Source organism: Elephantulus edwardii, unplaced genomic scaffold (assembly GCF_000299155.1).
Source record: "Elephantulus edwardii isolate Elephantulus edwardi_28Jun2011 unplaced genomic scaffold, EleEdw1.0 scaffold00140, whole genome shotgun sequence".
Classification (NCBI taxonomy): domain Eukaryota; kingdom Metazoa; phylum Chordata; class Mammalia; order Macroscelidea; family Macroscelididae; genus Elephantulus; species Elephantulus edwardii.
The window spans coordinates 4390192-4403508 of record NW_006399890.1 but is presented as its reverse complement, the minus strand read 5'-3'; the positions used below and the strand labels follow the sequence as shown (position 1 = coordinate 4403508).

The 13317-nt window shown below is 43.5% G+C and overlaps 1 protein-coding gene across 2 annotated transcripts in view; it reads left to right on the top strand.

The window, feature by feature from the left end:
- SAMD4A (sterile alpha motif domain containing 4A) overlaps window positions 1–13317 on the top strand; it is a 314011-nt gene that overhangs the window by 235605 nt on the left and 65089 nt on the right. Inside the window, exon 3 of one of the 2 annotated variants that reach the window (XM_006894344.1) lies at window positions 12015–12278. The exons of the other annotated variant lie outside the window; for it this stretch is intronic. Coding sequence (XP_006894406.1) covers window positions 12015–12278 — 264 coding nt within the window. The remainder of the gene's footprint in view (window positions 1–12014; window positions 12279–13317) is intronic. 2 annotated transcript variants of the gene reach the window in all.

Genomic DNA, 13317 nt, shown 5'->3' with positions numbered 1-13317 from the left:
TGATGCATTCTGCTTTTAAGGATTTCTGAAATGTTCTAAAAGAATGAGAGCATGAGAAATGGTGAAACAAACGGGGGGAATCTGGCATAGTCCATATGGAGTTGTGCTGCTAACCCCAAGGTGGTTCTCTCGGGTGTTTCAAATCCTGTAGTGGCTCCCAAAAAAGAAAGATGAGCTGTCTTTTCCAACTCACAGTGGACAACTGGTAGCCCCTTCACCTTCACAACCTCCAACTTCCTGTCCCACTGGTATTGAAGGAAGCAGGTAATTTTTCCCACCACTATAAGGAACTAAATAATGTGGGGAAAGTAATTTCTTGTGCAAAGGAACTAAAGTGTAAGAAAGGACCACACTCTAAATATAAAAGATCATAGGTAATTGGCTCAGAGAGTAGCTGCAAGATCATCGTCATGGCTTTTCAGTGCTGTGCCCTCTGCTCCTAGAGCTTGGCACAGGCGTGGTGTCTGGCAAATATCTGCTGAATGGATGAATTCATCTAGTCCAACCCCCTTCTTCAACATATGAGCATCCTGAGGCCTAAGAAGACTCAGTCAGTGTCACAGAGCCGTGTCATAGCTTCTCAATCTATATTTCTTCATACCAGGAGGTACTTGTAGTCTTCCTTAAGGACTTTGGTTTCTCTTATTACTTACAAATGCCAGAACAAAGAAGGAACTCATGAGGAATTCTGAGTACTAAATTTTAGTGGAAATAGGAGACTTCGCATGCCCTGACCTTCCAAGATGCCTCAGGTAAGAGCTGTGTCCACAGGTATTTAAGTTATGTGAACACTTTCAGCTAAGTTGAATTTAAGAATATAAGGAAATGTTTGTCAGTGAGTGAAGAGTGTGACAAAGCAAGGGGAACAGATCACCAGTGGAGAATTCATCAATTGGAGAAACACTCTCACATCATCACATTGTTTTTTAATATTGAGTGTGATATGCTAAAAAGACTGCATAAATATCATGGACTAGCTAGTCCTTCCAATTATTTTTGGTTTGTTTTTCCATTAGCTATATCGGTTTCTGTTGGGTCACATATTAGGGTCACTCTTACTCTGAAACTAATGAGCAATATTTCTGTAGCACTCTGTTGCTAGATGCCAGGAAGTCAGTTTCAACTTACGGCAACCCAGACACAACAGAATGAAATGTTGCCCAGTCCTGTGCTACCCTCACAGTCAGTGCCAGATATATCACTTCACAGCATGCAAAACCAAATTCATGCCTTTGCCTTTTCCTCCAGGAATTCCGTGAGCTGTTATTTGCTATCGACTGGTGAGGAGACTGAGCCACAGAAAGGTCACATGACTTCTGACCCACATTCCTAGTTCTTCTCAGTTTGGCAAACTGCTCTCGTTTTTTTTGTTAATCTCTCCCCTGACCTCAGCAGAGCTGGATCAGTTCAGCAAGTCAGGACTGGGTGTATAAGCCAGTGTCTCATACCCTTGAATGTGCACACAACACTTGGCCAGGGGTCTCGTTAAAATGCAGGTCATGATTCCGTATGTCTGAGGTGAGGCTCAGCATGCCACCATCCTCACAAGCTTCTGGATGATGCGAAAGCTGCTGCTCTGGATCTACAACACTTTTGCTGTTGGTGAATCAGTAATGCTCTCACCAGGTGAAGGAGGAATGTGCTTGGAGTTTCCGGCAGCTGATTGGCCTTCAGAAAAGTCCTAACGCTGATTTCTACCTGATTCCCTACTTGCCCAGACAAGAGTAAAAAAGGCAACAAAAGATAGGTGGTGTTGCCCAAGGAGGAAAACGGGTTTTTTTTTTTTTAATCCTTGGGGGGGAAAAAAATCCTCAGAAATGTCTGTCCTGGTATCGATTGAGTTGAAGCTCTAGTACCAAAATACCGTTTCACTTTACCTAAAGAGCAGAGCAAAAGTATAAAATCTCAAGCTGATGAACCTGAGCAGAACTTTGCATATGAGCCAAAAGACCTAGTTGTTAGGAGGAATAGTGCTATGTACTTTGGTTTTTTAAAACTACTGGTAAAAGCAACCGAATTTCCAGGCCTTTTAGGATGTTTCCTGAAGACCTGGCAGACATAGCAGTTAGCCTCCCAAACTTGGAAGAAGGTTGGAGTGTCCAGAAGGTGGGATAGAGTTTTAATGGGCCGCACTGAGGCTAGAGTATATATATATATACTCTATCAAAAGGCATATTGCATTGGGAAAATGTGCTGTAAGGGACCTCTCCAAAGTACTGAGGAGCAGTGATGTCAGTTTGAAGACTAAGGTGTGCCAGACTCAGGCCATGGTCTTTACAATCATTTGCTATGAGTCTAAGAGGTAGACAATGAATAAAGATGACAGATGAAAAATTAATGCCTTTGAATTGTGATATTGGAGAAGATCACTGAATAACCCATTAACTGTTAAAAAGAACAAAGAACAATACACACACACACACACACACACAGAAGATACATGACAAATGACCACACATGCATTACAGTTTGTATAATAGGCAAAGGTGGTTGTTGTCATGTGCCATAGAGTCAAATATGAGCAACAGATCTGAACCCTGCCATACCCCGCACTGTTCCCATTCGAGCCCATTGCTGCAGTCACTGGGATAGTCCATCTTGTTGAAGATCCTCCTTTCTTTTGCTAACCTTCCATCTTTCCTAGCATGAAGTCCTTTTCCAAGAAATACTCTCTTCTAGCAACATGGTGGAAAATACATGAAGCGAAACTTCACTGTACTTGCCTTTAAGAAAGATTCTAGCTGTACCTTCTCCAAGACATATCTCTTTGTTCTTTTTAACAGTTAAGGGGTTATTCAGTGATCTTCTCCAATACCACAATTCAAAGGCATTAATTTTTCATCTGTCATCTTCATTCATTGTCTACCTCTTAGACTCGTAGCAAGTGATTGAAAAGACCATGGCCTGAGTCTGGCACACCTTAGTCTTCAAACTGACATCACTGCTCCTCAGTACTTTGGAGAGGTCCCTTACAGCACATTTTCCCAATGCAATATGCCTTTTGATTTCTTGACTATAAAGGAAGGACATGAAATAAAGAAAGCAGCAAAGGGAATCCAGCTTTGACTCTGTGCTGTCTGTTGTTTACAGTCAAGTTGGAATCAACCTATAGCTGATCCTCCGGTGACTTTTCAGAGGCAGTTAATTGCATGGGAGGAGACTGACTATCTTTCTCTTGTGGAGCAGCTGGTGGTCTCCAACACTGTGCCTTCAGAATTGCAGTACAACTTCTTGGGACTAGTCTATGCTCAATATGCTGGCTAGTAGGACTAATATCTGCCCTTGTAGCTTGTTTCTTTCACTTACAGAATCTGAATGCTTCAGATAGCCCTCTCCATCTCATATCCAACTAAGAAATGAATGCTATTCAATTCCAGTCCTTAAACTGGAACAGTCCTGGGGGCTGAATTATGCCAGGAACATTGTACTCGCAGTATCTTTGGAAGTCTTTTATTGCAGGACTGATTTACAATCCCCCAAGTAGCTGAGTTGAGAGCAATTACGTAAAGGCTGTTTCTCTGTGGTGGAGAAGAACTGTATGGCTTAAATGAAAAATGTAGTGCCAAGTCAAAAACGCAAATCATTATGTGTAATTACAGACCACAGTAAATCAGCTTTACAAACACAGTACCAATCTCACCGTGTTCCAGCACCCACAGGGTCACGTTGTGACGGTCTAGAGTTTGGGAAGAGGCTGAAGGTGAATTGAAAGTGGGAATTGGAATGTGCGAAGTCTCAATAGCTTATCTTAAGTCACATGGTGATTGAATCAAGTATAATTAAGAAGCCAGGAGAGCTTAAACCATCCAATTTCTCTTAATTAACAACAACAAAAAGTCATTGAATTAGCAGAGTAAGCTCAAGTTGTGATTTTTTTTTTGAATGGTCATTTTACATACAGTGTTACACTACACACTGGTAGTGCCATGGTTTAAGTGTTCAGCTACTGATCAGGTAGTCAGCAGGTGGAACCCATCGGTGCAGTCTTGAACCGATGTGCCTAGAGATTGAACTCTGTGCCTAGCCCATAGGACATTGCACTGCTAACCCAGAGCAGTTCACAGCTCAGGAGAAAGACAGGCAATCCCCTTCTGTGCATTTTACAGCCTTGGAAACCACTGGAGTTGATTCCAGTTTGATGGCAGTGGGAGAGAGAGAATTATCCTGTAAGGGAGAGGTGAGACAGCTGCTTTCATACAGTTTTATGGCCTTGGAAATGATATAGGGCAGTTTTACCATGTCCTACAGGGTTGCGGGGAGTCAGAATTGACTGGATGGCAGTGGACGTGGTAAAGGTGGTTTGGGTACATTTGGAATTTATGTTGAATGCTTCAGTGAAAACAAAATCAAATCCCTACTTAGTAAATTGCCCTGCTAGATGTGATGTGAAGGATCTGCCATTCTCTTTTTTTTTTTTCATTCTCTTACTTTCATCAAAGAACAAGAATGAGTCAGATCTCTGTGATACATTTCTAATAAGGATTATTTAGAATCCTTCCATAATGCAAGAGAGAAAAGAAGGAGGAGAAAAAAAAACACAACATTTGGCTGAAGCAAAGTTCCGTGTCTCACTCTCAGAGAAATTGAGGCTAAATTGAGGCCTTGATGAGTGTAGAATTTAAAAGCACCAGATGACATCAGGTTGACTGTGACTCACAGCAGCTCTGTGTGTGTCATCGGAGTAGAAATGTGCTCCGTAGGGTTTACAATGACAAGTATATTGGAAGTAGAATTCCAAATCTACTCTGAAGTTCCCCACTGGATTTGAACATCTAACCTTTCAGTAGTAATTGAGCATGTTCCCTTTGTACCTTGCAGGGGACTTCTGAAGCTCATTGCTGTCAAGATAGAATTGACTCATGGTTGACCCTTCAATGGGCTTTTAGGAGGTCAGCCTAGAGAGTAAGATAGACCTGATTTAGACCATGGCCTTAGTAATTACTTGCTAGGAGTCAGAGAGCTGGACAATGGCTAAGGATAACAGAAGAATTGATACCTTTGAGTTGTGGTGCTGGAGAAGAATCTTGAACATACCATAGACCACCAAGAGGACAAATGGGTCTGTCTTTGAGAGGGTGAAACTGAGTTTCTCCTTGGAGGCTAGGATTTTGAAGCTCCATCTCACATAATTTGGGCACATGGCCAGGAGGGACCGGTCCTTGGAGAAGGATATCATGTCCAGAAGGGTGGAGGGACAGCACAGGAGAGGAAGACCTCAGATGAGATGGATTGAAATAGTGACTGGGGCGATGGGGTCAGGTGTGTCTTAGTCAATGAGACTAGCTCAGGATAGGGCAGGCTTCAGAGCAGGCAACACAATGCCATATAACAACAACAAGAGCACCAGAGAAGATTGCTCCTCTTTCTCCTAAAGGGCTTCTGATGGATGAGAAAGGCAAGAGCCATGGCCTTTGGGTTAGTAGTGCAACTTCCTGTGGACCACACCACTATAGAACACCTTCCCAGTGGACTTGGGCATTCAATAATGATGCCTGCCCTCCCCAATTCATGCTATTGCATTTAAGAGCCCCATTTTCCTGTTACTGGGAATCTCTAGGCTCCAGCAGCAATGAAAACGTTTTCTGTGGTTTAGCTCTGGTGGCCCAGTGGTAAGAAATTGCGCTGCAGTCCCAAAGGCATGAAGTTCAAACCCATCATCCACTCCATGGGAGAAAGATAGGCAATCTCCCTCCCATGCAATTTACTCTGAAAACCCATTAAGAGGTCAGCTATAGGTCAATTCTGACTCAACAGCACACAACAACAACAGCGGTTCAGCTGTAGAGAGCAGTTAGTAGACAAGGTTTTAAAATACCTCTTCTTAGTACTTTTCAGTTTATGTTAACTGTTCCTTCTCTTGACAAGTGCTATTGATGCCCTCAGAGTGTAAAACAAAATATTGTGATTTGCTCAACGGTTCAGTCTGGCCTCAGAACCCATGGTCTGAGTGAGCTTGGTGGCTCCATCATGAAATCTTGACCCTTTCTGCTTCCAAACTTGGATGGTCTTACTGTTACCCACTGTCGGTAGCAGCTGGGGTATTGTCCAGCACAGGATGGACGGTTGTTTAACGTAAGGAGCACTTCCTGGATAAGTATGTGAGCAAATGGACCAGTAGTTAGGATTTGAGCTTATTTTAGGTAAAGAGAGTAGGAGGGAAGATTTTGGTTTTTTTGTGCTTTTTTTAAATTTTTTTAATTATTATCTTGTATGTGTGTACCGTCAAATCGGATCTGACTGGTACAGGAGGATATTGCTCCTCCTTCTCCAGCAGAGCATCTGGTGGATTCGAACTGTGTACCTCTGGGCTTGCAGTGCAGCTTCTTGCCACTAGGCCACCAGAGCTCCCCCAGGAGGGAAGTTTTGTTGTCAAGCTTCTATCGTTTCCCCTAAACCCAGTGACTAGAACATTGTTATGGGTCTGTTGGAAAACTCCAAAGGGAATATCCACAGAAATCTATTCTGGACACTTGGTTTGTTATGTTTTCTTTATGCTGTAACCATATGAAATTCTAAAGTTCTAGGGAAACATGTCTACAAATAGCTCCTCACTCTGTACATAAAATGTCCATGGACAATCTACGTATTAAGAGCATACAGGTATAACTGTAGATATGAAAAGATGGAACTCACACATCTCCATGGACATTCTTAGAGATTAAGAGGACACAGGTATAACTACAGATATGAAAAGATTGAATTCATGCAAGTAGAAATTAATCCAATATGCAGGAACTTTATTAATACCTTGATTAGCTCCCATAGTCATTTGAATAGACCCAAACAAATGCTTCAGTAGTGTCAAATTACTATACAAATTGATGGCCATTAGTTTGGATAGAATGGAATGAAAGTAAACAATTTCCTGGGAGAGAAAGGGGCAGAGGGTGCTGGGAAACGGAGAGAGAAATGCCTTTATTTTATGTTAGAATTGGGAATGAGATTCCACTGATTTCTAGAGAAAGTGTATATTGCCTTCTTGTCTAAGTTATTTCCTAAATAATGACAATATAAAGTCAAACAGCAGTTATCGAAAATAGATTTTCTACTGGATGACACCCAGGTTTGCCATTCTAGAGTCTGACAAAAGAGGACAAATGAAATGTACCAAAGATTAATGCAGCAATAAAAGTCTGCCAGAAACATTCTAATTTCTTTCTTAAAAGCCCGAATGTTTAAGTGATAATGTGAAGGCAGAAGCATACCTCTTTGCTCTGCCCAAAGGCTGAGCCATCTGTGGAGTAATGAGAGCTGACACCAGTGACAAGAGCTCACAGTATTAGCACAGCTTCTCCAGGTGTTTTCGCCTCTGCTTTCATTTCCATCCATATGAAAATGAGACTTAATGGGGGGAAGGAGAGGTAGTTGTGTCTATTTGTCAGCCCTGTTGTGATGTTCTTTGTGGCTCTCTCGTCTTCTGCAGTTCCCATTTTAGCTTTTTACTACATAGGAAAGTGTATATTTTCTCTTCACAGAAGTGTGTGGTTTCCTCCTTGGGCTGAGAGGAACACACTGTCCACCAGCCACGGTTTTGTAGCATGTTCTGTCTTCTTCCTCTGGAATGAGGTGAATACCGAAGCCTGTTTGGGAGAATCCTCTTTGTATGTCCATATGTAATGAGCACTGGGTTTCCAAACCCATGGACAAGAGGCCAAGATCAAGCATGCAGAGTTAAGGCTTTTAACCTTCCAGATTTGCTTTTAATCTATTCTCCAAAGCAATGATGGCAAAGCATGTTGAGTTTAACTGTAGCAATTAATACTCCCCACTCCACCCCTCACTGACAGAGATCTGTACTTGGCCATACATGTGACTGGTTTAAAATTTCGTTTTGTTTTTTGCATGATGTCACTCTGGTTTGGTTTGGTTTGGTTTGGTTTGGTTTGGTTTGGTTTGGTTTGTTGGGGTTTTTTAGTTTGTTTGTTTGTTTTTCTAAAGTAAAAAGATATACTTGCCATACTATTGATCTTTTCTTCCCCAAAGATTTCCACCACAGGGCATCAGATTACTGGTTGTGACACCACAAAACCAAAGAAGAGGAATTCCGGGGTCTAATGTCACCTCACCACTAAAGCCTTGCTAAAATGTGCTTTTTAAAAAAAGCACATGCCTGGAATTTTTCATTCAAATAATGTTAGCAGAACCCTTCTCTTTGAACACTGAAAACCCTCAACAGCGATTCTCTAGATGCTCTGAAGACATTCTTGAGTTAGGACCTGAAATATACATGAGAAGCAGGTGTAGACCCAAGAGAATGGACGGAGAGTACTCCAGTTTCTTTGAAGCTATAGTAGTTTGTCTAGTGGTTGACTCTGTAGTGAATAGCTACTTTTTTATAACAGACAGTAGACCTACCTTTTCCTCTTTAAATTGGACCATTTCCAGCCATCTAACCCTGAAATATTATGAACCTATTGTCCTACGGTGATTTTTAAAGCATAAATTTTGTTTGGTATGTAAGTTTAAGAACAGAGAAGTTTTCAAACTATCTTTGAAAGTGTTCTGTTAAAATTTGTAAGGATAGACTTTGGTCTTTCCTATGTCTGTCCTTCTGGTATAAGAGTCAAGTTTCAGAATAGTTACCTAGACTATTCACTTTCATATTCTTACTGTCTTCTTGACTATGAGATACATCATATATCCTGACAGTGAAACCAAGGAACTGATGGGACCAGCATCCCAAACCTTCCTCACTCCCTGAATCCCACTTAGTTCTCATATTAGAAGGCAAGGGGGTAGGGGGCAAATGTCATTGTAGGTCATTTTCTTAAGAAAGTACTAAGCATGCTGAAAAAGAAAAGTGGGGCAATGGGGCAACCATTGACACTCTGCTGCTGGTCACCTCATTAATTCTACTATAACTGTGTGACCTATTTTCTTGCAGGATTTTTATGCCCATGGCATATATGGTTTACCCTGCCACTTTATTCCAAGCAAACCACGTTTAGCACAGCAAGTGACACTAAAATAAGCTTTGTGGTCACTGGTGCCTAAACCTGAAGATCAGTCTTCACTCCAGAGTGGCCGTGCTTACAGAACCACTGTCACCTGACACAGCATCCTTCCTAGAGGAAGACCCTCATCAGTGGGTTTTTTGGGGGAAGTGAGGCATTTGCCAGCATGGCTTTGGTTTAGATGTGGTGCTCAGCCTGGATCTACGCCCTCCGCAGACCAGAAACTGGTGTGAGGCCCTGTGCTTGGAGGCCACAGCAGCTTGCTGCCATAGAGACATTTCTGAGTTTGGCCACAGCTTTGGTAGTTAAGCAGCTCTCTTTAGGATAGGTGGGCCCTTTAGTCAAAAGTCATTGAGGTAAGGCCCTAGGCCTCAGGTACAATTGATTTTTGATAGCACCAAGACAGAGGCCAAGGTCATACTATATCCTCTGTGACTTCAGTCAAGTGCTGGAGAATTCCAAGAGGTGGATGTTAATTTGTGTGAGCAAAGGCCCATAAGCCTTGCTAACATTTTGTTCCAGTCCCAAAAGCCAGTGGAGGGCTTGCATACTACCAGCTTTTCTGAGGATGCTCATCTGTGGTAAGGTAGAAAGGATTTTAAGAATGTTACAGGTGGGAAGAATCAAATTGACTCCATCCATACTAATGGAATTAAAATGCCACATATGTGCTGTAGTGTTCTCAGCAGTCAAAGTTGGTCCAGTTATAGCACCCAGACGTGTCAATGACATCATCACCTCTCAACCAGCCTTGGGTGCTGAGGCCTCCATCCGCTCTGAGCTGTAGCTCTTTGCTCAGGCTTGTTTCTATGGTTTCGGCTCACTTTCATTTCAGCTGTACAGAGGAACCCCCATTTTTTACATGGGGCACACCTGCCCAACAGCATTCAGAGTACCCACACATAATCCGAGGTGGTTGGAGAGGTGCCAGGAAGCAAAAGATTCTGAGTTGGAACTTGCCAGAACTCAGGGCAGCCCTGAACGAGTTTACTCAATTTTATATAAATACTTAGACAGGCATGAAATGGATTTTCTGGATGTCTGGCTTTTCTTCCTACTGGCTTCTCTCTTCATTTTTGCTGCTGCTTCCTTTCCCTCCCCCTCTTTCTCAGCTTTTTTTGTTTTTTTTCCCCCTCTTGCTAATTCTCATCCAACTAGGCAGCAATGCATTTTCCAGGAAGCCTTTTTTTGATAGTTTCTTCCCTAGACTATTTACTATGAGTACAAACTATTTCAACCTTTTAAAGTTGATTTAAAAATAACATCCTTGTTGCTTATTTTTTAAGTAATGATTCCTTACCCTTGACAGGTTCTTCCCCAAATCTACATTTCTCAGGTTACAAATTCTCAATTTGGGGGCTGCATATTTTTCTCCCTTTGTTTTTGTTAATGAGAAGTTTCTAGCTTAGAAGTTAGGACTCTTGAATGTGCCCCAGTATTTTATTTGATGATCTTTATAGTTTTAGGTTTTTCACCAAGGTCTTTGACTCACCTTGAGTTAGTTTTTGTATGTAGTGTGAGGTATGGGTCTTGTTTTTGTTTTCTGCAGATAGACAGTCAAAAGAAGGAGGGGAAGAAGGAAGGTCCCCCTCACACACAAGGCTGTCTTTTGGCCACATCTGGCCAAATGGAACCATCACCACTGGAGGTCCAAGTGGCCTGCCTCTCAGCACATGGCTGTGGCCTGGTCACTTTCTGCAGCCTCCCCACACTGCTGTTGCCCCCAAAACACTTTTTGGCAACATGCAGCCTCCCAGCTCTCGTCCTCCTCATTTCAAGTGGGAGCCCGGTAGGTTTCTGATGCTGAGCCTTCATGTGTACACTTGGCCCGCCAGTAATGCAGTCTGACAAAGAGTGGGACCCCCGCCACTGGAAGTCTTGTCTGCTGGCTGAGAAACCCAGAAAAGTGGACACTGGCAAAGAACGACTAGTGCAGACCAGGGGGAGCAAACGCGACACTGGAGGGAATACAGCCTGAGACAGCATTTAATGGCTTCCCTGAAAATGTTTAAAAAATGCATGTGGCTCAATTCCGTGTTAGTACAGCAGCAGTCAAAATAAACTAGGCCTGTCAGGAATCAGTGCTGAGAGAACATTATGAATAGGCTTATTTTGTAAAGTTGTCACTCTACACACCCAGAAAAACCAACCAAGGGGAACGCCGGCTCCCTCGGCGCTGATTTTGGTTAAATCCCTCCCTTGATGACCTCAATTTAATTTGGCTGTATATGTGAGTTTCTGTTGCTTTTTCCTAATTTTTCTGGAAAAGAAATTAAAAGTGGGGGCTGCCCAGATGTTGCTCACTGTGCTAAAGGGCTGGGCGAGCTGGTCAACACCATCCTGCGCTGACAGAGAACATCCCGCCGCCTTGTGAATGAGAGCCTTGTTACCTGGAAGGGTCCTTAATGTAAAGTTTGGCATTAGCCTGTGGGGCCAGGGGGAAGAATCAGCTCTTTCACATACAGCTGCTGGTGCCCCATGCCCTTAGGTCCTAAGTATATCAGGAATCCTCTCCGAGCCCCAACTGTCCTTCAAAGGGGATGATTTCCTTGTCCCTTCTGAGAGACTGGATCCCACACAGTGCCCAGCCTCCCTGCCCTTTGAGAAGCCCTTCCTAAATGAAATGAGAAATGTCCGTTTGCGTGGGTTTTCATTTTTATTTCCAGTTGGCCAGCCCACATTCTTTTTACTTTTGCCTATGGCTGCCTCCCCAAGCAGACAGGCCTCATCTGACCTGTGGCTCTATAGCTACAAGTCACTCATAGAGTTAGAACTAAATCCCAATCCAGGCCCACAGACACTCAAGCCAGATGCATAGACCCAATAAGTTCAGCAGCCCCCTTGTAGAAACCCAGCCCACCAAGAGGGACATCCTCTGTAACTGCCCCCAAAGGCGAGGACCACACCAGGTCTGTACTCAGCTGGCTATGCCCATGGAGGGTGTTTTTAGCAGTCTCTGGTTAGCAGTATATCTCAGAGCTAAATGGTGTGGTGGGGTCTTCTGCATCCCAGGCTAAAGGGGGGGCAATAACCTATTTCATTTTTATTTTCTTTTTCCAGTTCTCTCAGGCCAGGCACACCACAGCCCTTTGAAACGCTCTGTGTCCCTTACCCCACCCATGAATGTGCCAAACCAGCCTCTAGGACATGGATGGATGTCTCATGAGGACTTACGAGCTAGAGGACCCCAGTGCCTCCCCTCCGATCATGCCCCCCTGTCTCCACAAAGCAGTGTAGCCTCTTCAGGAAGTGGTGGGAGTGAACACTTAGAAGATCAGACTACTGCTCGTAACACATTCCAAGAAGAAGGTAGTGGTATGAAAGGTGAGTGACTAAATGAGAAACCTCTGGGGACAGAGTCCCTCCCTTTATTTGGAGTCAGAGGGTCAAAAGAGTTAGTCAGCAAGAGAGAAGGAGGGCCCACCCCCAAATCTTCTGCAGCTGACTCATCCCTTTGAAAATTCCAGGGTCCACCCTGGAGAGTAAGACTTGGATTTCCCTTCCGGTACTTCGTGCCAAAACCTGCAGAGCAGGAACCAGAGCAAGGGAGGCCATCGCCTTCCTTTTTTTAAAGTCCTTTGTCTGTAAGACGAATGAGCTCCAGCTCCCAGTCAGGGAATTGCCTGTTGCACATACAGCCTTCAGTCTGCCCCATTGATAAAGCCAGCTGCCCCACGTCTCCCTCACGGCTGAGACCAGAGGACTGTCAGTAATTTAGAAAAACAAGACCTAGGATCTTCTCCCCTGACTCCTCCCCAGATCCCTCCTACTGCAGAATTACAGTGTTGCTTCCTCTTTTTCTCCCTTCCTCCTTGATAACCAAACAAACCTTCGCACTCTTTTTCTCTGCCTTTGCTCAAGGAACAGGAAAAATCCCACTAGACTCCCTGAAAGTGTTATAAGCCTGATAACAGATTTGCATACAGGTGATAATGGTCTTTGTGCCGCATAAACAAGTGTGCCCTGGAAATCTACCCCCTTCTAAAGGTAACTCATTGGGAGATAGAAATCTTCAAATTACCTGCTAGCTCAAAAAGGATGCATGCATTCTGTATTTTTTGACTGGAGCTGTGCAAGGGCTGGAAGGTCCTTTGGGAAAGATGCTCATCAGAGAGCCACTGATGACAATGTCAGATAGAGAAACAATAGCCAGTTAGGTTTAGGGGACTCAAATGTTGTGGGAGACTCAGAAAGGGCCCTTTCTGTGGATATTGGGAGACCTGCGGTTTACCTTGAAAACAGCCAATGTTAATATCCCTGAAGTCTGGCACAGAAAACATGCCCTGAGACCACTCAGATGCCAGGTGTAAAAGGCACCAGGCTGAAAAATGGAGTCTGTAGCCAACAAAATGAGGCTAAAGTG